Below are 23,798 nucleotides of genomic sequence, written 5' to 3'. Positions count from 1 at the left end.
CAAAATCTGAGCTTTGCTACTAATACTGTAATCAATATTTGTGTATGCATTCAATAAAATAACTTGGTTTTTTTTTTAAGTAGGATAGATGCGTTTGTGTTTTGTGGGGTGATCCATGAAACAGGAGTGAAGATGCTTGTTTCTTACTCTGTCCACTGAGTTATGTCTCTAGGCTTGTCCTACTCCTTTGGCTGCACCCCCCCCACACACACACATCTGCTGACTATTTTATTTTTCAGATGAAATCATACGTTATAGCTTAGAGAGGCCTGTAAACAATCCTGCTTTGGTAACTTAGGTGCAGAGAGGAGAGCCCCACACTCAGCCTGAGGGTGCATTCACTGGTGGATCCAATATTTCAGTTTCCTCTGCTAACAGATCACCACATTGTTGCCAGGACCATAATGAACGCAATTCTTTCTCCTAAGGAATCCGGTGGCAACTGTTAAATGTTAAGCACAAAGCTTCAGGTTGTACCTATAACACACACCCACATCGCAACCTACCCTACAGGCTATTTCTGGGTGTGATTTCATGCACCTGCACATGATGAGACAGGAGACCTCTTTGGCTACTTATAGTAACTGGTGTGATTTCTCAGTAATCTTTAATGGGTAATATTGCTGACTGAGGAGAATTTGAGGTAGGATGAAACATTTCTGTGCAGGGATTGGGGAGGAAGCACTCATTTAGATACATAGCAATGACTTAGGTTTTTCCAATCAAGCCTAGAGCCAAATTTCGCTTTGGAAGCATGTGGTGCTCAGTGGCTATGCCACAGGGAAGTCTCCTGAAAAGGGCACATCAGCTTTTGCTCAGTACAGGGAGAACATTAGCAGGGAGGCAAAGTCTGTTCTCCGTGACATCAGCTGTCCCTTCGTGGACATTCTATTGTCTCATAGAGAGACCTTGGAATCCCTGTGATGTCACCAGTATCGTTGTGACAACCAATTCCCTACTTTTTCTCTTAGTGTCCAAAGGATATATCCACAGGCATGTTTGCCCGTCTTCTCAGGCACTTTGGGAGAGTTGATGTTGATAGAGAAGAGTCTAGAGTGAAGCAAACGAAACCTAAAGGTAATGATGGACACAGGACATGGGGAATGTGGAGTAAGTTCTGGGCAGTGTATGTTGAGCTTCCTCTCAGGGGTGAGTGTGGGGGCCTTCAGCTGGCCTTTATAGCAATGGGCCACAACCACTGGAACATCTCCACAGATATTGAATTCCATGATTATCACAATTCCTGAAAGTCAAGGTTTTCACATTATTAGTTTCTCCATAACCACATGGAGGATATGGCAATGCCTATGCTATTATTGGGTGAACTTCTAGTCTTTACTTTTACAGTGCATTCGGTATGTTAAATTGATATAATAACACTATCAGGAGGCATGGAGGGTATAACTTTTCTGAATTAAACAGGGCATCAATGTACTTCACTTTCATTGCTTCTTTAAATTCAGTGACTATCTGACAGTAGTAAGAGGGAGAGAACTGTGCTCCTGGCATGACCTTATATTCTTAGAACTCCTTTGACTACCTCTGGCTGACGGGGCCAATCTTACCTTCATATATTAGAGGTTCTGTGTGGCAGATATTTTTCTACAGTAGCCAAACTATATGGAGCAGGTAGAGAAAGAGCCTGTAACCTATTGGTACTTCTGGGGCATTTGTCATTTCAGTAGGGGGAATTAATAAATCTGTTGACCATGTCCTCCCCCTACATGACTTTTTAATGCAAAGTTATTGGACTAGAGTAACAGTGTAGGATATCTGAGTATCCCTGATCAATCAATTCATTGTGGATGCTGAATTGATGATCTGACTTCTGAAACCAGAGGGGTGAGGGTCCTGAAACCAGGTTGTAGCCTGCGTACCTGATAATAATCCTGGAGAAGGCATCTCTCTGGTACTTGTAAGCCTGTGTGGGTGGGCATAGGGAACACCTGGCTGCTTACATCTCTTGGTCTCTATATAGTAGTGGGGGAACTGTGATCCACTTAGGATGCCTCTTACACATAGACCAAACTCCTTGCAGTGACACTGGCTTCCAAGCATGTTCTCCTGTTTGGACCTCACTGTGGTCTGTGTATGCTCTATGCATTCACCCCATGCGGGTTCACTTGTGTTCTTCTACCTACAGCGGCCTGCAGACAGACGTCATCCCCTGAAAATGTCCTAAACAAGGTGCAGGCCAACGAGGAAGAGGAGAGGCTGAATAGAGAACTGGAGCTAACTACCAAGGAGAGAAATGAGCTGACAGATCGCCTCCTTTATGTGACAGGTGGATCCATGAGCAAGAGGTATGCATTGCTCCAAACAAACGACCTTGTTCTAAACCTCATCTCCCATAGAGAGGAGATTCAGAACCTGACCCTTACTGAGGAGTGAGATTGAAAATGAACTCTCTGATTCTGCCTGTTGAAAATCTGAACTTGCAATCTGAGTGAAGATTTCAGGGATAAAGTCACTGGAGCATGGGTTCCCAGTGTACAATTGGAAAGCCCTTGACAGGTGGTAGTTTTGCAAGGTTCTAGGTGCTGTGAGTTTGTGGAGAGTGTTTGTACTTGCTAGGAAGGTGACTGAACGCTATCATCTCCTGGCAGCAGCCTTAGGTGACAGGTCCCAGGTTGTTCATATCAATGCTTAACTAGAAGGCCTGAGGCTCTGGCCTGCTCCTTCTTGTCTCTGTGCCTTACACTCTGAGACAGTAATGGTGCATGCATTTCTACTGATTCTCATTGTGCTCTTTCCATATTTGTCTCTCTTTCTCATTCTCTGAGTCTGTTTACTTTTCTTTTCTTGTGGGTGTGTCCCAGTTTGTGTGTCTGTGTGTGCACAGGTCTGCATGCATATGCACAACTTTTAGATGTTTCTATGTCCCTGCACACTTGGAATTTAGGGGTCTGTTTTTTGACCTCAGGATTTACCTGTATAATAGTTTCATGGAGGTGTAAGTGCTTTATTTTGGGAGCCCCACTTTCAACAGTACAGTTCTTTGCCTGTGTGGTCACATTTGTCTATACATTTGTATGCCTTGGGCAGATTATAAGTTTGTGGCAATATCTGGTCCCATCTCCAAAATTATGTGTACTGTCTGCCTCTAGAATATTAGTTATCGGCTTGTAGCATTCCACTTGTCACAACAGGAAAAATGAAATCAGAGGTTTCTGGATGTGTGTGTGTGTGTGTGTGTGTGTGTCTGTGTGTGTGTGTGTCTGTGTGTGTGTGTGTGTGTGTGTGTGTGGTTGGGTAAGCTCTGGGGCCTAGGCTCTGGACAGCATAACAGGTTTGAATGCAGATCCAGCCCTCCTGATTGAAAAAAGTGAGCCAGGGAACCCTTTATCTGGGTGCTTAGCTTCTGTTGTCCTGGGCACACAATTCCAAGTTTCTGAAGCTGAAGAAGATCCAAATATGTAGAATTCAGAAAGTGTCCTTACAGGGCTGGGGTAGTACAGGGCACAGCCTGAGTTCATATAATCCTAAACCTCGATGTTCATTGGGTTCTATCTTCCTGGGGCCAGCCCCTACTTCAGGCCAAATCCATTTTATGAAAACTTGAAAATAAAGGAGAAAGAGGTCATGTCATTACTGCACAACTTAGACACAAAGAACATTGAACATCGTGAGAAATTTCAGAAGCTCGAGAAGGAGATTAACTTCTATTGGTAAGTACTTGTCAGAAGGGCCCATCACTTGTGGAATATCCATTCCCGCCTCTCTTTGTTCTGGACTGGAGAGCCTGTAGCTCTGGGTCCATCTCTTCTGCTGTTTAAATATCACTGTGCCGTGGGTCTTTTGGACTCAGTTTCAGTTCCATAAGAGACTGTCAGTTATCACCACAGTGTCTATGCATCTTTAGAAGGCTCTGGATAGAACTACACTGATTCAGGCACCAGAGTGTTATTAGGCCAACCTGCGGCTCTGGGGTCATACCAGGTTTAACAAAGCTCAATGTGTGGACCACATGGTTAGCATGACCTCCCTTGGTTCTACTGTCCTCTTGTGGTTATTTGCCGCCTACTAATTGATGTTGCCCCGATGCATTGGGCTCTCATGGGTAGTTGTAGATCCCTTGTTCTTTTGGACAGACATGGACTCTTATTAGTGCTTGGGTCACAGAAATAATTTATTTTTCCCTGGATTGGCCGTTTGCTTTTTGTGCAGCAGCCATACATGTATGGAGATGTATTCTATGAAGTCTTTATGGGTATCTGGGTCCTGGTGGAGTTTGTGGGATATGGCAGTTGGAATGGGAGGAAGAGGCTTCAGGATCTTACTATGCAGAGTGTGTTTCCAGCAACCTGCACAGCCGGCTCCTGATGGACCAGGCATGTATGAAGAAGAAGTTGGTCACATTGAAGCAGGAGAGCAAGGAGTTACAGCGATATTTGTTTGAGTTGAACCCGAATAATGAAGACGAACAGGAGAAGGCCAGCAACCTCCAGACCCAGCAAAATGTGGTAGGAACAAGCAGCTGAGTCAGATTAACAATGTCTGATACCATTTGCCTATTGGATACAACTTTGTTTCCCCTATCACCTTTCTAATCTCCCCACACCCAGTCAGTCACCCACCTCATGTGATAGAGTTATTCATTGCTCTGTCTATGCACAAGTATTCTGGGATGTTAACCACTCTTCAGAAACTGAATTATGGGCAATTATACTTCTCTGCCCTTTTTGAAACTGCAGTCCAGAAATGGTGACAGAGGAATAACATATCACATGACTGCATCTCCCTATCACAGATTGGATGCTATGAAGAGTTTTGAACGAGTTCTTGGTCGTGTGACAAAGGTCATGCAGGGGTCATGTGATGGTTGGAAGCACCTTGTAGGGATAAGAACCAAGTGCAAATGGCAAATGAGTCCTGGTCATTGGCTTTGCTCTGGGTATCATGTGGCCTTCTCCTTTCTTCCTGCACCCCAATTAGGTCTCTCCCCATTTCCCCATTCTTGGTTTGCACTGGTAGAGTCTGAGGAGCAGCTTGTTCTCCCACAGTACTGTGAGGGTTGCTGGTGATGTTCCCCAGCCTGCATAGATATCAGCAATGATTTCAGTGAAAAGATCAGTGCTGTCTGTCCAATGCAGCTGAAGGGACAGAAGGCAGCAACTTGACAGCTGGTATGGGTGTCCCCACCAAATCCGTGTCTTAATAGCTGCCTTCTCCTCCCAGGTCTCAGGAACTGCAGGAGACATGGCATAGGACGGATCCCAGGAAGACAGCCCCCTGAGGAATGAGTTTCTCTCTCATGAGTTCCCTGTGACGACAATCCTCACAGTCAAATACTTTTTTTGGGTGAATATTCTTCTTCTCAGATAATTTCCTCAATGTTTAGAGACCCTACATTTATGTATCCGTATGCCAGCCTGTCTGGTTGAGGTCTTTCTCCTTTCTCATACCGACAACACCATTTGAGAGACATCTGAGGGGACTGCCTTGACGTCTTGTCCTAGAGGAGAAACAGCACTACAACTGTGTTTCTAAATGTTCATTAAGAAAATGCTGTTAAGAAATGTTTTTGGTTATGATTTTCATTGAAGTTTTCTTTTTGTTATTTCATAGTTATATATTCTTGTTACTGTTTTTCATTTTTATACCATTTTAGTTGTTCATTTTATGCCTGTTTTTTGTAAATTGTATTCCTTATGAATAAAAATTGATTTGTAACTCTTGACTCTTAAGACCTTCTTATTTAAGGGTCCTTTCCACTCCTGTAGACTTAGAACTGACAGCTGGGTATGGATCTTTGCATGGTCCAGGCAGCATGGGTAAATAGGGAATTCAAAGCCACCAAGGGGTACACATGGTGATAGTGTCTTTTGTGTGGATAATGTGACTTTTTTTATGGACACACACTTTATGATGTAATCACTGACATACTGTATCCATGCTGTCATGTATTCTGCTCATCCTAGTCTATATCAGTCTACAACACACATTCCTTATTGACTGTGTGCACCAGATATTGAGTAACACACACTCATGCCTGTAGAGCTGCAGAAAAAATGACAACTTTCACAAAGGATTATAGAATAATCCTAATCGAGAACCATGTGCCTCAGTTTTTCTTACAATACAGCATTAGTATTAAACCACAAAGATAATGACCATCAACGTCATTTTGGGAAATAGGTTTTTATAGGTGCTGTTTCACTTGATCATTCATATGCTGTGTTTTTTATTGTTGCTGATTATATTTATTTTTATCATTTAACTCAATGGATTTTTTTCAAATGTATGGATGTATGTATGCACTCCTGAGTGCATTTCCCTCATGATCCAAAAGAGGGAATAGCATTCCCCATTGTAGATGATTGTTAGGGTCCATGTGGTTCTTCTGAGAGAGCAGCAGATGCTCTAACCTGTGAGCCATCACCACAGCTCCTGTAGGTAGCTTTTGTCCTTCTAGGGCATGTGCTATACTAGATGGACGCCATCATCTCCCATTAAGTAGAGAGATCTCAGGAGATGTGTATGTACAGGTGGTTGAGCGGTGCCTGCTCAATGTGGTAGCCTGCAAGGCATCCACACCGGGCTCTGGTGCCTCCACTGCTCATTGTGCATTTAGGATCATCCTCCAGCATCACTCAGTTTCAGTTCCAAACAGATCTTTCACTTACTATCGATGATTATATACATTAAGCACATCTGATAAAATACTGAAGAGACTAGCCTCCTTCTACAGGCCAACTTGGCATAATGAATTCTTTTGATAGAAAGCAAGATAATTATCTTAATCTATGCAGGTCAGGGAGGACCTCAAGAGCATCCATATTGAATGCAGACTGCAGCTGGGAACACATGTTTCTTTTCAGAGCACGTCTGTGCAAGCCCAGAGCTTAGGTGGGATAGTTCATGTTTCACCTTTTACATGGAAATCTGTGATTGTATTGAGAAAATATATTTTCCACGTGACTCATTTCCAATTTATGGAATTAAACTGACTTACTGAGAGTGGAGGTTACTCAGAGAGATAAAGTGAAGAAGAATAATCCAGTATGTCTGCAAACAGATGCTGTCTCATTAGGGCTTTTCAATGCTCAGCAGCTGGAGAAGCAAGGGAGAGGCATTGGTGACTCTCAAGCTTAGGTCCTCTAGTCATTATAAGCTGAGCATGACACAAAAAGGGTCATAGGTATCACACTAGAATCTGGTAACTAGATTTAACCAACCTATCACATTAATGCTGTGTTTGGTGGTATTTTTTGCCCTCTTAGGACCTGGAAGAGGCTTGGGGTTTTCTAATCCTACTCATAATTTATTATCTTTCCCAACACTATGTGCTTTGTTCTGTAAATGCTAACAGTGCCATCCAATACCTAGGATATTTACTACTGACATGTGTGACATGAGACAAAACAGTCCCTGTCATTCCTCACCTTAATAACCTTCCTTAGAGGACAGTGTAGTTGGAGGGTCCTTCTTTCCTCTCCAAGATCGAGAAACATTTCCAGTCTCCAGACAAGTGTGTCAGCCATTGTCCAGTGACTGTCTTGAGATGTCCACAATGTCAGCTGAGTGAGGGCAGGGCAGGGCATTGGGACAGAGTCCATGAGATGTCAGTAGGCAACAGGCCAGCTGGGGCTAGTGTGGGTACAGGGCTTCTAGTGTGGGTGTGAGAGGAGGAAATTAGGAATGGTCAGATTCTGATGCAGCATATAGGCGGGAAGGAGCTTAGACCATCTCAGTGCCATATAGGGACATTGTAGACACTGATGGACAGTGTGGGGATGGTAGGGTCCCATATAGTGCTCTCTGCAGGTGTCAGGAGAGCATACAGTGGCTCTGTCAGACTTATGACAATCAGGCAGGCACTGGGTGCAAGTGAGAATCATGGGACAAGCCCTGTGTGCAGCCTGGTTTTGGGACATTCCCAGGTGCCCCATGGACTGCAAATTAAAGGCAAAGGACACAGGGAAGCCAGCAATTCCCATGCACATGACATAAATACCTGTAGATCTTTCTAGAATTTCCATAGACTATCTGTCACTAGTCCTCATTATAGAAGGCACCAACATTCTGCCCTCTACTTCAACTTGATGAGACAGCTATTCTAACTCCAGCAGGAAGGCCTCAGGGAAGACAGTAAGAACTCGCAGGTGACCCCTTTTACTATTGAAACAGGGTCTTCCTATGGAGCCCAGAGTGGCTGTAGGATACTAATGCTCCTGCCTCACAGTGACTAGAATTCCAATCCACCCTCAAGAGCAGTTGATTCATCACTAGATCAGACTAAGGACATGTGAGGCCCCAGGGTGCTAGGATTACCAGGGTCCTAGTAAGTTTCTCCAGCCTAAATTACAACCTGAGTCGGTGCTGCTATTTGGGACAACGCCTGATGCCCAGTGACATCACACCTTGGAACTCTTTGTCAAACATAAGCTGTTACGGGAATGAAGTACCCACACAATAAAAACTGGTCTGGATAGTCCTAGGTCAAGAATCCCCTGTTGAAAATGCCTTGGACCGCAAAATTTTAAATTCTATATCCTTCTGGCTTTTAGAAGATTTATAAATACAAAAAAAGAAAGATGGGCATAGTAATTTAAGCCTATCATCCCAGTCATGGGAAGATGAGTCAGGGTGATGGAAGACTGTAAGTTCCAGGGCAACCTGTGTTTCAAGAAAAAAAAAAAAAAAGGCATGGTGAAGATTCCACTCAAGTAGAAAACAAAAGGGTTTCACATGGGCCCTGCCATCCACTGGTCAGCACTCTCATCACCACAGCCACAGGCAGACACTGGGGAACATTTCCCACTGTCTCTCTTTGGGATGCAATCCACCCCATGATTCTATGTGAGGAATCCCCCAAAGGTTGCATCATGTGAGGGACCTAGAAAGTTCCAGGATTGGGAGAATTTAGGAGTTTATAATTAGGGATGATCTACAGCTGTGGCAAAGCCTTTTCCCAGCACATGGCAGCCCTAGATTTGTCCCCAACAGTAAAAATAAAATCCCCCAAAATAATTCAAACAAAATGTCATGAAGCCTGAGCCCTGACCAGTCTCCTCAAAAGTGCGCAGGAACCTGGGTCCACATTTAGGACCCAGCACGACCTCTGTGACCCGTGAGAAGGGATCTAATATGGGAATTAGTACAGTATGACTTATCCTCGTGGATACCTTTAGTGACAATAACCACCTGACCCATGAAAACCCATCTACCTGGGGGACTCAGCATCATGTCACCCAAAAAGTCCAGATCCTAGGGCCAGCATGGGCAGGTGGTGAAGAAAGTTTGTCTCTCGTGAACATCAGTTGCTGCTCCTGACCTGACTCTATCCTCAGGAGACAATGTCACACCAGAAAGTGTGGGTGTCAACGGCTCTTCCCAGGCCAAGCCTGGGATACTGCTTAAGTTCCACAATGCACAGCAGTGCTCACTCTAGAGCTAAATGTTCTACAGCTGAAAGGGGTGGGTGCTCTGCTGGCCATGCCCCTCCCCTGCAGTGTTTAGTGCACTCAGAGTGGTGCTTCAGATGTGAGGGACTTCTTGAGGCTACTCCCATGGAGAATGGCAGATTCATCAGAACGGGGTACAGGGTGAGTTCAGAGCACAGCTGGGAGGAATTAGGGATGCCAAGCCATGACTAAGACCAGATCCTGGGCTGACAGGCAGTTGAGCTGGAGAACTGGCATCCAAAGTGTGACTGCCTGAATTCCTCTTAGACCAAAAGCCCTGGATCTGAGCTACTTTGGTGCGTGCTCCTAAGTGGGGTCCCAGACACAGCTCAGAATTGGGGCTGTGCATGGACTTTGGTGCTGGCAGCAGGTGGCTTAGCCATAAAGTGCCGAGCTTTCCCATCTGTGCCCACTCAAACTGCTCTGTTTCATTTTAGGTGTGTTTGGTATAGTTTTGAGACAGGGTATCTTGTAGCAGCCCAACTCGCTTTGAGCAACAATGTAACATAAAAATAACCTTGAATTCAAGATCCTCCAACCCCTCTGTCCCAAGTCCTGGAATTAAGACCTCCAGCTGTGACCATTTTACTGCAGCATAGGATCCATCTGTATTAGAGTGAGCTTTGGAAATACTGGAGCTCCGACTGTTCCTTAGAATTCAGGTTTCCTTAATTCTTAGCAGGAGTTTTGTGATGATGCTGATGAGAGAGTCAGGAGTTACACTGGGAGAGGTAACAGTCCTGGCAGCCCTGAGTGCACAGTGAAAGTCAAGACAGAAGCCAGCTGATTAGCACCTGAGTGAAAGTGGGAGGATTCAGAGTTCAAGAACAGACTCAGTTACATACCTAAGACCATATTGCAACATTTTTGTTTCATTTTTGGCTTGTTTTCTTTGAGACAAGGTGTTAATTTATAGCCCTGGCTGTCCTGGAACTCACAATGCCTCTACCTCCCAACAGATGAAATTAAAGGCATGTGCCAACATGCACTGCCACTAATTAATTTTTAATTAAACATGCTGGCACAATCCAGTAATCCCAGTGCTTAAGAGGCCGAGGCAGGCAGATATCTGGCTTCCTGACAAGTCTGATCTACAGAGAGCATGTCAGAATAGCCAGGGCCAAACAGAGAAACCCTGTCTCAAAAAACAAACAAGATGAATTTGTTTTAAAGAAGAGAGGAACGATTTAACAGAGAATTAGAGGCCAAGATCCAAATGATATTGGGTAGTACAGAGCCTAGCTTCTGAGATGAAACTGGACACCATGGGGTTAGGGTGGGGATTCTCATCTTGGACTGGGAGACAGAGGGTGACTTCAGGCATGGAAGGCTCAGTCAGTCATTAGTCAGGATTCTCAATCAAGAGGGTGTTGTAAGATCCAAAATGTGTGAGCAGTGTTCTGCATGAGACTAGAAGGTCCCACGAACCAATACAAAATAGCCAATAAAGAGTAATCACAAGCATACGTCTGGAGGTCCATGGAGAGGTTAATGTCCACCTTAGTGTGGATTCTTCAGAGCACAGGTGGAGAGAAATAGAAGAGCTGATGATGGCTGAGGCAGGAGAGGAGTTCAGGTGTGAATTTGAGCCAGTAAAGGAGCTTGTAGGTCGGGCAGAGCAATGAGAGGTCTAACAGCATAGCTGTTGAGATCCTTCAGATTAATTTGTCTTAAGAGCCTCATGCCATAGCCAAGGACAGGAGTAGATCTGACTATTTGGTGGCTGGGCTCACATAGCCCAACAGGTTTGGCCTTGCATCTGTGGGATTCCAAGTCTCTCCCTTTAGACACAGCCATGGAGAAGGTGTAGCAGTGAAGGTGGAGATGGCTTTGCAATGCTTGGCTTATGGTGTTGAGTACTTCATGCTCCACAGAGCTAGGAAATGTCCTAGAAGCCAGGGAGGCTGAGCATGAGGAAGACAGGTCTCCAGGAGAGAGAAATGATAACCAAAGTCACTAAGAACTTCCTGAATCACAGTGTCTGTTAACCATATATTTTATATACTTATTTTTATGGGCCTGAGTGTTTCACCTAATAAATGCTTGTGCACCATGTGGTATGTGTGGTGTCCGTGAAGTCCAGACTGATTCCCTAGAATTGCAATTACAGGCTAATAGGAGCCACCATGTGGACACTGGGAACTGAACCTGGGTCTTCTGCTCTTAGCCACTAAACCAACCATCTCTTCAGCACCCCCCCAATTGTATTGTCATTAAGATTTACCCATTTAGCCTTCAGTATTTGAATTAATACAGATGTGACAAGAATTATAGTTAACATGATGGTTCAGGCATAGACAGGCAGGCATCTCATTGTATACAAAATATGAATCCTTCCTTCCTTCCTTCCTTTCTTTCTTTCATTTCTTTCTTTCTTTCTTTCTTTCTTTCTTTCTTTCTTTCTGTCTTTCTTTCTTTCTGTCTTTCTTTCTTTCTTTTTGTTTTACCCTTGGAGACAGTGTTGTTTTTTGTGTAGCTGACCTGGAATTAGCTCTGTAGAGGAAGCTGGCCTAGAATTCAGAAATCTGTCTGCCTCTGCCTCCCAAGTGTTAGGATCAAAGGCATGTGCCACCACCACCACACATCCTTCTGTTTAAAGGAAAAATGTAGTCTTACAGGGCAGCATGAGTTTAGCCCCGGTATAGACATTTTCCTAGGCCTCAGGAGCTCTAGAGTTCATGAAGGATTTGCTGCCTTCCCCTTTAGCCTGGCTAACTATGAGAGCTCCACACACATGGGTGTTTGCTTCATTAGAGTCTGGAGGATGAGGTTCACAGGCTGATGTAACTGTGTAGAGCAAAGGATGCCTGGTGAAGGTCAAGTGGGTAAAATGCTGAAATGCTGAGAGAAGAGGCCTATGGTTGGCGCCTCCTACACTTGAGACTTCCAACCCAGAAAAGCAGGGGGTAGAGAGTGAGGATGCACAGTGCACACAGGTCAGGAAAAGGCCATGTTCCTGAAGCCTCCATGAGTGCTGAGCAGGCTCTGGGGCACCATGAGGGACATCAGGAGCTTCTGCACTTTGTAGAAGTACAGGGTTCCATGTTACCTCACATGCCCATGATTTGCCCCCTACTGCAGGGAGAAGCCAACACTAGAAGCCTCCAGCTCCCAGCAATGCTTTTGCCATGTAGCTTTATCCAGAAGAGCTTGGAAGTCCCTGGACATGGAGTCTCAGGTGGTTGTGAGCCACCTGACCCGGGTGCTGGAGACTGAACTCAAGTCTTCTGCAAGAGCAGCAAAGACCTGTGCGCTGCCTGGCCCAGCCTGGGCTGTGAAAATTGTGTTTATTTTCATGCTGAACAAACCCAACAACAGTTTAGGTCCCTAGAAGCCACATAAACCTGGATGCAGTAGTGTCTGTCATCCAGCCCTTCCCACAGGGAGATAGGAGCCTAAAGTGGACAGTCTCTAGGATTAGGGGGAAGGGCTAGCCTAGCATACACAGCCATAGACGAGAGGTAGAAGGTGAGGACCTGTGTTCAGGTTGTCCCTGACCTTTACACAGGCACACACACACCTGTACTCACAGAAACGCCATACAGACATACGTGAAAAAGGAAATAAAAACAAACAACATTGAAAATACAATATACTGGGGCTGGAGGGATGGCTCAGTGGTTAAGACCACTGACTGCTCTTCCAGAGGATCTGAGTTCAATCCCCAGCAACCACACTGTGTCTTATAACCATTTCTAATCTCATCTTCTACCCTCTACTGTTGTGTCTGAAAACAGGGACAGTGTACTCACTCATATGGACAAAATAAATAGTTTTTTAAAATCCTTTTCTTAAAAAAAAAAAAAACTCTTCTGTGACACATGATCATTGTGTGATTCCAAATGTCGCTAAGTCAGTAAAGTCCTATTGCTACATGGTCACCAGTTGTGTCAGCCTTGGTAGTAGAATGGCACAGTTGAAAAGTTGCTGGTCACAGTGACCAGGCAGCCTAGAAAGCTCACCATGAGCAGAGAAGGCTGTGCTGTGTCCTAGTCCTCTACCCCACACTGCCCCTCATCCCTACGAACAGAGCAAAAAGAACAGATGAGGAATGTTCCAGGATTCTTTCCTCTTTGATTGCCTTACTAAACTAGCCCTGTGCTACATGTAACCTTGTCACATCCTTTGTCCCATCCCTAAGCCCTCATAACTGTCAGATAAGACAGGGATCTTGCTTTGGGGGGAAGCTCTGGTCCCTCTCTGTCCTAAGAGGCTCTGAGCCATTGCTGAAAGAGAATCTTCTGAGGATTGAGGGACGTCCATAGCCAGTGCTCTGACTTCCAGGAAGGTTTGAGGAAGGTGGTCCTCTTCCTGTGGTGCCTCTAGTAGGAACAGCCCACACTTGGGCCCAGCTCCCACTGTCAGAAAAAGGCGGGTGGCTCTGGTCTTTGCACAGCTCTCCAGCTGAATGAACAGTGCATCTCTCCTCTCTCTTTTTCAGGAAGTCTCCAGTCACTGGTGCAGGTGCTGTTCCCAAGACAAAGGAAAGGAAAGTGCTAAGTGAGGGTTCCTGGGATCCTTTAAAACATTGTATGCATTGTCTTCATTAATGTTTCTGTTTAATTTTTTATCCCATGTGTATTGATCTCCTTGTAGGGGTGTGCATGCCAAAGCATGAGTGTTGAAGGTGGAGGAAAAGCCATGGGAGTCACTTTATCCTACCGTGCGGGGTCCCAGGCTCTGAACTGGGTCATTGAGCTTCTTTACAAAGAGCTTTCATGCTGAATTTCTTGCTGGTTCTGATTTCAGGTAGAGCATCTCATAGAGCCCAGACTGGCCAGTAAACTACTGATCATCCTGCCTCATCTATTGCCATCTAGTTCATGAAAGGGTTGAGTTATTGACACAAGGAACTGGGCATGGGCAGAGGTGCATGACTGAGGCTATCTCTGCTCAGTGGCATGCCTTTGGGGACTGATAGTTTTAATCACTGAGGTGTCATTTGAGTGCAGTTCTCTTCTGGCGAGATGGAGTCTCTTTTGCCAGGGCATCAGGCTGTCCAGGCAGGACTTGAAGGTGGAGGTCTGGAGGCCAGGCCTGCATTCCTCTTCAGAAGCTGCAGTCCCCACTCTGGACAGTGCTATAGCACAGGGTCACATATCCAGTTCTACCCTGAGACCTGCTGAGTCACATGCAGTTTGTGCTGAGAAGCAAACTGGGGTCTCCTGCAAGGGCAGGGAGTGCCTCTCAACCACTTACTCATGCTTTCCTTAATTATACACTCGAAGTGGGGCGGGCATGACACATGTGGGGGTCAAACACAAATCAGGGGAGTTTTTTTCTCTTTTTGTATCAGAGAGGGCCTAAGGATCAAACTCAAGCCCTCAGGATTGACAGTGATGCCTGGACCTGGTGTGTTCAGGGTACGGGTTGAGGGTTTAGTCCTAGAGATGGAGCCCAGGACCTCACATACGCTAGGCAAGTGCCTAATCACTGAGCTACATCCCCAGCAGATGTTGGTTGCAAGAGAACTTGGGCCCTCACAATGCCAAAGGAGCACTCTATCACTTAGTGGCCCCAGCCTGGTAGTCTTGTTTGTAACCTCTGTTGTGTTTGCATGCTGCCTGAGCTTATTAATATAGCCACATTCTCAGGGTGACAAAAACTTCATGGAGACTCCCACTGTCAGATACCTGAAGACAGGTTTCAAAGAGAACAGGTAACCAGTGCAGAAGTCTCACAGTGTTCATGTGAAGTACATGGAATATAAGTCCTAGATGACAGAATGCTCAGAACACTGGTGTCCCCACTGTTGGAAATAAAAGGACCACAGATCCCAGTCTTTCATCACACCTGAAGGCCCCTAGCTGGCATGGTGGCATATACTTCTCATCCCAGCACTTGGGAGGCTTAGTCAGGAGAATCTCCTGAGAACAGGAGTAGGAGGACAGCCTGGCCAACCCATCAGGTGTTACCTGCAGGTCTAGTTCCAGACATATTCCTAGCATGCAGTCATCCCCGGCCATGCAGGGAAAGCATCATGGCACACCAGGAAGTCAGTGAGGCCCATGTTGCTTGACTGGGCAGCTACTTGTTAGCCATAAGGACTAGGGCTCAGAGTGCCCAGAGGCTGTGAGACTGAGGGTTTCAAGGACCCAGCAGCAGGCCAGATGGTCTCAGCCTGGACTCGATACTGAAGAAGGAAGGAGCCCTGAGTCCTGGGCCAAAGCTGTTAGTAGCCCCATGACCTGGGCTGCTGGTGGCTGCTGGGGTCAGGATCAGTGTCTTGGTGGGTCCTGCTCTGGTGAGAGAGAGCAGCAGAACTTCTGGAGGACAGAGAGGGAGCAAAATAGAACAGGAATCCAGTGTAGAGATCTTAGAGTGTTTTTGTGAAGCAGAGCTAGGAAGTGGGTTGCAGGGGCAGAGGAGCAGCAGGCTGTGCCTGTAGAGATGAGTCAGCCCAAGGGCAGAGTTGTCAGAGCCCAGCAGCATGGGGTGGGAGAGTATCTCAGGGGAGGGGCTCCTGTCCTTCCAGGACAGTCTCCATCAGAGACTGAAGGGCTGGGCCTGAGAGGCAAGGGGAATTAGGGATGAGGGAGAGACTGGAGAGATGTGGGAAAAGAATGCACCTAGGAGTGAAGCAGGGCCCCCAATATGGGCTGGCTGAGGCCTGACCGAGTTGGATGTTGCTGATCCTACATTAGGCCAGGCCAGAGTGCCCAAGCTCCAGCAGCCAGAAAGGAAGCCAGAGTGTCTTAGGAGCCTGCATCAGATTGATCTCATGAGGGTCCCACCAATGCCCAGGCAGGATTTGTTGAAAGCAAGGTTGTGGGTATAATTGTCCTCACCTCGGAAGGGAATAGGTTGCCATGGCTCTCACAGGTACCGACGGTGCAGGGACAGGGGACATATGGACTGACCACATTGCCACTGGGTGACTGCAGGCTCTTGCTGCCTTCAGTTTGTGGTTGTATTAACCTGGTAGCTTCATTTCTTGAGAAGCTTGGGCGGATGAGGTGTAGAGGAAGAAGGACCAGCTGAGAGGAGGGATCCAGAGTGTTCCATGGTTGGCAAACAGGTTCTGAGATCTGGCCTGTTAACTCAGGCCAGTGTAACTGTTTGTCTTAGCTGCAGGCTCAAGAGGGTTGAACTGACCCAGGATCAAACACCACATGTGCCCTGTGTTTTCCAAGCTTTCTCATGGTTGCAAGCGCTGGGCAAACTCACATGGACTTTTCCATCATTCCCTGAGCTCTAGGTGACTCGGAAGGATCATGGAGATAACTCTAAGCCTATGCCAGCACAGCAGTGACATCATGGCAGTGTCCTCTAGGGTTCCAGGACTGGATCTTTTTTTTCTTTCTCTGCTGATATAAGGAATAAGACATCCTATAAAACAAGGCCAAGCCTTCCTAGAGTTGAAGCCCAGAACACACAAGACTCCTCCAGGGATGGGCCCATCCAAGAAGGTGTGGGATGTTTTGTGGCTTAGGTTGTTTCACGGTGAGTAAGAAGTGTCTAAGACGCACACATGTAGCTGCTTGGGAGCTGGGGAGGCCATGGGACCCCCTAGATCTGATTCTGCAGATGACTGTGAACATCCATGTGCTGGAATCTGAACTCTGGTCCTCAATCACTGAGCCATCCCACTGGCCCCTGGCTGTCCCTTCCTAGAATGTTTCTGTATTTCCTCCTACTTGATGCCTTGATGCTGGCTCCTAGCCCAATGGCCTATATACAAGATGAATTCTATAAATGTCTTATAAACACTAAGTATCCTGTGAAGGGTACTAGTGCCCTGTACATAACAGGAAGGCTGAGGAATCCAGTCTGCAGCAAAGAGAAGGCCGGGTGCTTTTCCTGTCATTCAGCATGAAGGGCCAGTCCTGCTTTTCACTGCAGGGTCCTGGTTATGCTCTGGGTCTTCCTGGTGCAGCAGTCCTGTTCTGTGACAAATGATGTGTCTCCTGCAGGAGGAAGAGTGGCCGAGTCACAGTACCTGCAATATGACAAGAAAACGAAAAAGGTGATGAAGTCCTTGACTCCCAGAGCCACTGGGTGTGGGTGAGGTGGAGGGCAAGTAGGGAGACAGTGGAATCCTGAAGGACAGTGTTGGGACCTTTGCCAGGTGCCTCTGTGACATCCAGACTTGGACACAGGGATGAGTCTGGGTATCTAGCATCAGCATATGTCAGTCTCCATGGTCTACGGCCCCGGCACCTCTTCACTGCTCCTCTGGCTTTGGGGACCTCAATTTTGCCAAGCCTTTTCTTTAGGACCATCCCCTGAATCATCCAGGTGGCTCCTAAGAGACAGGCACTGACAGCAGACATTTGGTATGGATCGCAGGCGAAATTGTCATGGGGCTTTTGCCATCCTACCCAGAATGCTGTGAAAGGCCCCACTTTGGTGGTGTTCACTTCTGGAATGCCCTGTGTGATAGTTTCAGCTGTGAATAACAAGGCTAGCAGTTTCTACTGCTGCCCACACAGGCCTCCAGCTCCCTGAAAGCTGCAGTGCTCACCTAGAAGGGAAGCACATTCAGGACAGGGAGAGCCCTGAGGAGCTCAGTCAGCTTCCTGGTCATCCCTGCAGGGACACCTCACCCCTGCAGTCTGGTCATCCCCGCAGTGACACCTCACCCCTGCAGTGTGTGGTCATCCCCGCAGTGACACCTCACCCCTGCAGTGTGTGGTCATCCCCGCAGTGACACCTCACCCTGCAGTGTGTGGTCATCCCTGCAGTGACGCCTCACCCCTGCAGTGTTGGTCATTCCTGCAGTGACGCCTCACCCCTGCAGTGTGTGGTCATTCCTGCAGTGACACCTCACCCCTGCAGTGTGTGGTCATCCCCGCAGTGACACCTCACCCCTGCACTGTGTGGTCATCCCTGCAGTCACACTTCACCCCTGCAGTGTGTGGTCATCCCTGCAGTGACACCTCACCCCTGCAGTGTGTGATCATCCCTACAGTGACACCTCACCCCTGCACTGTGTGGTCATCCCTGCAGTGACTCCTCACCCCTGCACTGTGTGGTCATCCATGCAGTGACACCTCACCCCTGCATTGCAGACCTTTGGGCCTGTGGCCTTCAGGTTCCAGATTATCTGTTAAACTCAGTTCATAATCAGAATGTTTTGTGTTCAGCCTCTGCCTGGACTGTACTCCAAGAAGAGTTCAAGGGTTTCTGTGGCAACATCTAGAGATCAAGCCTTAGCAAAAGGATTCTCACATCCTCCTGCAGGCAGATTCCCATTGTTATCCCTAGTCCATTTAAGCTGCTGCTGAAGATGCCTTGAAGGCATAGCCACAGCGACCCTGTGTGTTCAGGGGTGATGTTTTCGTTCAGGAACCTGATGCTTAGTCTTCTCCTAACCCAGCAGGCGGTCCCTGCATCAGGCTGGAGTCTTGAGTTTCTGTGTTGTCCTGATACCACCTGCTGTGTTCTCCTGGGGCAGAATGGATCTCAGAAGGTCTGGGCCAGTCTCACTGGTTGAGGATTCTTGCAAGGCCTCATGTTATTTATTGAAAAATATGAGGATTTAAGATATGATTGAAATCCTACTACTTCTGTGTTAATAAATATATGGATAATGATACGAAACATGATTGGAAGTTAATTAAAGCCTATTTGGAAGGTAATGAAAGTGCTACAAAAGTAATTAATGCCTTGAAATATGATGTTCGAATGTCTTTTGGTAAACAGCTAGAAGATACTACCCCTATGGAAATAGCTAAATTCTTGGCTGATCCATTGACAGGATTAGATCCCAAGGCTTGGCTTCAAAGGATTTTCCATAGCTTGGGAGGAGCTAGTTTTGCTATAATCTTATGTACATTGTGTATTATGTTGCTTTATTTTTACATGACTAAACCCCTACAAGGACATGTAGCTATGTCATGGATAGTGTTTCTTTTAAAACAAAAGAAAAAAGAAGGAATTGTTAAGACATAGAGATGCAGCCCCCAGGCAGGGTCAAGAAAGGACGGGTGACAGATTCAAGTAGGGGCTGAAATGCCGCCCTGGAGAGTAAAATGTTTCTCTCACTTTGACTTAAGCTATGTTCTGCTGTGTCCTGTTTCTGTGGAAGTGGTTCTCAGGCTCTCTTGGTAATGGTGAGTATATTTTGATTATAATAAGAGAGGTGATTTGTTATATGAATATTTTGAGAAGAAGCTTTTGTTTATTCGTATTTCTTTGTTTAATCTTCCCTCAGTTGTTCCTGGTATCCTGGGAATAATGATCTTATGGTATCTTGACAAAATGAAAATTGTATTACTGCATATTCCTAGCATTATAAGGACTAATAAAGCTTGCAACTGCATGCAGTTTCTTCTGCCTTTGCTCTGCACCCTCTGTGTCCTGGTGGTATGCGACCATACCCAGGGCCCCAACTCACTAGACATTGACCGTGGGTCACCCCACAAAACACAGAAGCATCTACCTTATTCAAAACTGGACATTTTATTGAACGCACAAACTAACACTGATTGATCACATCCATAGCTAAGATATTAAGGGCAGAATGGCTGCCCAAAATACATTCCTCTAAACTTATAAAGCTAAAGAAAGAAAGAAAGAAAGAAAGAAAGAAAGAAAGAAAGAAAGAAAGAAAGAAAGAAAGAAAGGAAGAAAGAAAGAAAGAAAGGAAGGAAGAAAGAAAGAAAGGAAGAAAAGAAAAAGAGAAAAACACAAAAAACTTAACCTCTCATAGGAAGTCCGCAGGAAGTGTTGTCTGGTAGTCAGTTCTGATTAGGCCATTTTAGATAGAACAGTGCATAGTGACCCTTAATATGTTGGGTCCTATATAAAGCTTTCTGCAATATTGGAATTTTAACAAAACTCATCTAGAACATAGAAAACAGGAAAGGATGTGATCACCATGTCCTTGCTCTGTATCAGTTTATTTTTCTGTGTCCTTGATTGTCAGGCATAGACAGCAACAATCTAAAATAGCTGGTAGACATGGAACAAAGTGGCTAAAACTATAGTTGTGGGTTACACACCTCAACTGTCAAAGGCTAATGCTGTCCTCAGAGACCTCGGAGGCCCCTCTTGTAAGACTATCTATTGGAAAGTGGAAGCAGGTTTATCTGAGTTCAAAGTGAACCGGGCCAGCCAGGAAGAGGGCAACATGGGATACTTGAAACCCTGTCTAAAACCAGCACAAAAACCAACCCTTCATTCAAAGCATCATCTATTAATTCTTTATTATTTACCACTTTCTCCCTACCAGCCTTTCAGTCTGGAATGGTAGAAAAGGACTGGGAATGTTCCTTCTATTCTAAGGACCTTGATCTCTCTTTCCTTAGGTCCACATTAAGAACACATGCAAATGGGTATCACCATCTGAACAACTTAGTATCATCTACTCAGTATATCTAGCCTAATACTGTGCTATGACAATCTCAAGCTTCCCAGAGTTTCGATGACCTAGCAAGAAGTATGAAGTACTGAGGCCACACCCTAGTGATCCTTTCAAGGGGTTAGAAGAAAGCCGTGAGAGATGCTCCACTTCTTTGTCCTTAGATTAAATCACGTTGACACAATGTGGGTGGACTATTTAACCAGACATGTTTCTCCCAACCCCACCTTTCTGAGTTCAGACCATGGCAGAATTCATGCCCCACCACCCTAGATATTGAGTTTAGTGATATGTAATTATTATTTAAACCTATGTATTAAATTTTGTCATTTTGTTAATTTTTGTGGTTTTCACAGTCTTCTTTGATTAACTTTCCTAGTTTTATTAATTTATCCCCTGTGTTCTCTGGTATTTTGTCCTTCCCTTCAAACTAAAGTATTCCTTTTAGGATCCTCTACAGAGCTGTCTTACTGGTTATACATATTTTGTTAAATTTATTTTAGTGTGCATTAGTAACACAGTAGCTGTGCAGCTGCCTGCCTTCCATGGTACGAGATCTACTTTCCAAACAATAATGCTCAACTCTTACTGACTGTGGAGCATCTTGGCTGCTCTTTGTTGCACTTGGACAGCCCTCAGGACCAGGCTCTCCTCTCCCTTAACCATGGCTGCTGTCCTCTTCCTCTCTCCTCTCCATCACACACGTTCTTCCTTTATTCTTTGGCAGCTTCTTCTTCCTTCTTCCCTCCTCATGATCCTCTCTAGCAAAGCCCTCAGAAACTCCCCTCCCCCATCTCTCTGCTGTGCAGCTGTTGGCTGTTGGCTTCTTTATAATCACAGTTAACTGGGAACAGGGTCAGTTATTTGGGGTTAACCAGTCCTGAGTTCCACAAATTAGCATTAAAATACAAGCAGAATTAGGCCAATCCACTTCAGGGATTTTTGTTTGTTTGGTTGGTTGGTTTGGTTTAATTTTCATTTACCTTTTTACTTGTTATTTTATTTTTGGCTATTTTTTATTAATCGGTTATTTTATTTATTTACATTTCAACTATTGTCCTGCTTTCCACACTCCCCTCATCATATTTACATTCCATTTCTGCTCAGCTTTGCCTATATGACAGTGCTCCCCCACCCACACATATCCATTCCCACCTCACACCTCTAGGATCTGCCTTTGGTGGGGCTACAGGCCTCACCTTGAACCATAGAGCATCCTTGCATACACTTTGGCTGGCAGTTTGGCCCCTGGGAGCTTGGGGATTAGGGAAAGAAGATCTGTTCAGATATTAAAGCCAATGATTGCTGCATTCTCTTCTTTTTCTGGTTATTGGTGAAATTATGTTTGTGTGCTTCTCTTTTTTTAAATTATTGAGAGAAGATTAATTTCTTGGTTTTTCTTGGGTATAGTTCAGTTTATTGTCTTGGAGTTTTCGTCCTGTTAGCCTCTGTTGTGCTTTCTTACAGAAAAGAATTGTTTAAATTTGGTTTTGTCATGAAATATCCTGGTTCCTCCTTTTATGGTGATTGAGGATTATGCTGGATATAGGAGCCTGTGTCTGCAGTACATCTGCCCAAGATTTTCTGACTTTTAGAATCTCTGTTGAGAAGTCTGGTGTAATTCAGATACGTCTGAATTTATTTGTTACTAGATATTTATACCTTACCCCTTTTAATGTTCTTTCTTGATCTGTGCATTTAGCGTTTTAATTATTATGTGAATGGAGGAATTTTTCTGGTACAATTAGTTTGATGTTCTGTAGGCTTGTTGTACCTTTATGGCCTTTTCTTTCTTTACCTTATGGAAGTTTGCTGCTATGATTTGTTGAAGGTGTTTACTGGATCTATGAACTAGAAATCTTAATTCTCTTCTCTATCTATTATCCTTAGGTTTCAACATTTAATTGTGTCCTGAAATTCATGGATGTTTTGGATTCAATAAACCATACATGTTTATCTGAGATGGGTGTTTTGTGCTTTGTGGGATGACCTCCTTGACCCCAGGCTGCATGAAGAATCTCAGTTGACAATGGGGACATAAATTATGAGTATGTGTAGCAAGACCCAGGCCTCTTCCAGGTTCTTAGATAGTAACTGAGAACCTCAAATACAGTAGTAATGTGATAGTGTGGTGTGAATCTAGTTACTATTCTCTATTTTGATATAGATGACTCTTTTTGTGTCATGGTCAGCTTATAATGACTAGAAGACCTAAGCTTGAGAATAACCAAAGACTACATTGCTTCTCTAGCAGCTGAGCTTTTAAAAGTCCTGGTGTGACAGCAACTGTTGGTGGACATTCTGGATTATTCCTTCTGTACTTTAACTCTCTGTGTCACTTCCACCATGAGTAAGTTAGTTCAATTCCATAAATTGGAAATCCATCACCTGGAAGAAATACTCTTTTTTTAAAGATTTATTTATTTATTTATTTATTTATTTATTTATTTATTTATTATATACAAGTACACCGTGACTGTCATTAGACACACCAGAAGAGGGCATCATATCTCATTACAGATGGTTGTGAGCCATCATGTGGTTGCTGGGATTTGAACTCAGGACCTCTGGGAGAGCTGTCAGTGCTCTTAACCACTAAGCCATCTCTTTAGCCCAAGAAATACTTTCTGAATATGATCTGAGATTGGCCATGGAAAAAGGGTAGCTTGAACTGTCCCACCTAGGTTCTGGGCCTGCACAGGCCTGCTCTCCAAAAGAAACCTGTGTTCACAGCTGTTGGCTGGCTAAGAAAGATTTCACGAGACGTGATACACAGCCCTCGGACTTCTGCTTCAGTCATCTGCACAATTTTTCCTGGAGGATATCCTCATACCTCCAGCAGGCGGGTGAAGAAGCTGTCCACTCTCAGCTCCCCTTCAGCCATCTTGTGGGCACCAGACTCTCCTCCCTGCAGCAGGAACAAGGGCTTCTCCATGGTGGCTGCAGCAGCAGTGGTGGTTTGGCATTCTCACCTAGGAGGCCCTATGCCTTTCTACCCCAGTTCCAACTCACCTCAGGCCCGGGCCTTCCCCCCATCCACTTCCCACGGAGCAGGGAGAGCAGCACCCACTAGAAATAAAAGGGAA

At 45.3% G+C, this 23,798-nt stretch overlaps 3 protein-coding genes across 8 annotated transcripts in view; 2 read left to right on the top strand and 1 right to left on the bottom strand.

Annotated features, from left to right (window-relative positions):
• LOC147999161 (disks large homolog 5-like) overlaps positions 1 to 5,670 on the top strand; it is a 74,223-nt gene extending 68,553 nt beyond the window's left edge. The window contains exon 8 of the mRNA XM_087596456.1: positions 5,569 to 5,670. The gene's annotated coding sequence lies outside the window, so the exon portion shown is untranslated. The remainder of the gene's footprint in view (positions 1 to 5,568) is intronic.
• Positions 1 to 23,798, bottom strand: part of LOC147999157 (disks large homolog 5-like) — a 115,540-nt gene that overhangs the window by 21,714 nt on the left and 70,028 nt on the right. The gene's annotated exons all lie outside the window — the stretch shown is intronic.
• LOC147999160 (disks large homolog 5-like) overlaps positions 1 to 23,798 on the top strand; it is a 46,489-nt gene that overhangs the window by 10,311 nt on the left and 12,380 nt on the right. For 2 of the 6 annotated variants that reach the window (XM_087596397.1, XM_087596399.1), the window contains 5 exons: positions 972 to 1,077; positions 2,144 to 2,303; positions 3,525 to 3,668; positions 4,301 to 4,463; positions 5,179 to 5,679. The exons of 3 other annotated variants lie outside the window; for them this stretch is intronic. In XM_087596397.1, coding sequence (XP_087452523.1) covers positions 996 to 1,077; positions 2,144 to 2,303; positions 3,525 to 3,668; positions 4,301 to 4,463; positions 5,179 to 5,208 — 579 coding nt within the window. In that variant the 5' untranslated portion in view covers positions 972 to 995 and the 3' untranslated portion in view covers positions 5,209 to 5,679. Of the gene's footprint in view, positions 1 to 971; positions 1,078 to 2,143; positions 2,304 to 3,524; positions 3,669 to 4,300; positions 4,464 to 5,178; positions 5,680 to 22,114; positions 22,357 to 23,798 lie in introns of those variants that run through there. One more of the 6 variants, XM_087596400.1, reaches the window with a different exon arrangement.

Source organism: Rattus norvegicus, chromosome 19 (genome assembly GCF_021556685.1).
Source record: "Rattus norvegicus strain SHRSP/BbbUtx chromosome 19, alternate assembly SHRSP_T2T, whole genome shotgun sequence".
Classification (NCBI taxonomy): Eukaryota; Metazoa; Chordata; class Mammalia; order Rodentia; family Muridae; genus Rattus; species Rattus norvegicus.
The sequence above is the reverse complement of the archived record's forward strand: the minus strand, read 5'-3'. Positions and strand labels throughout refer to the sequence as shown.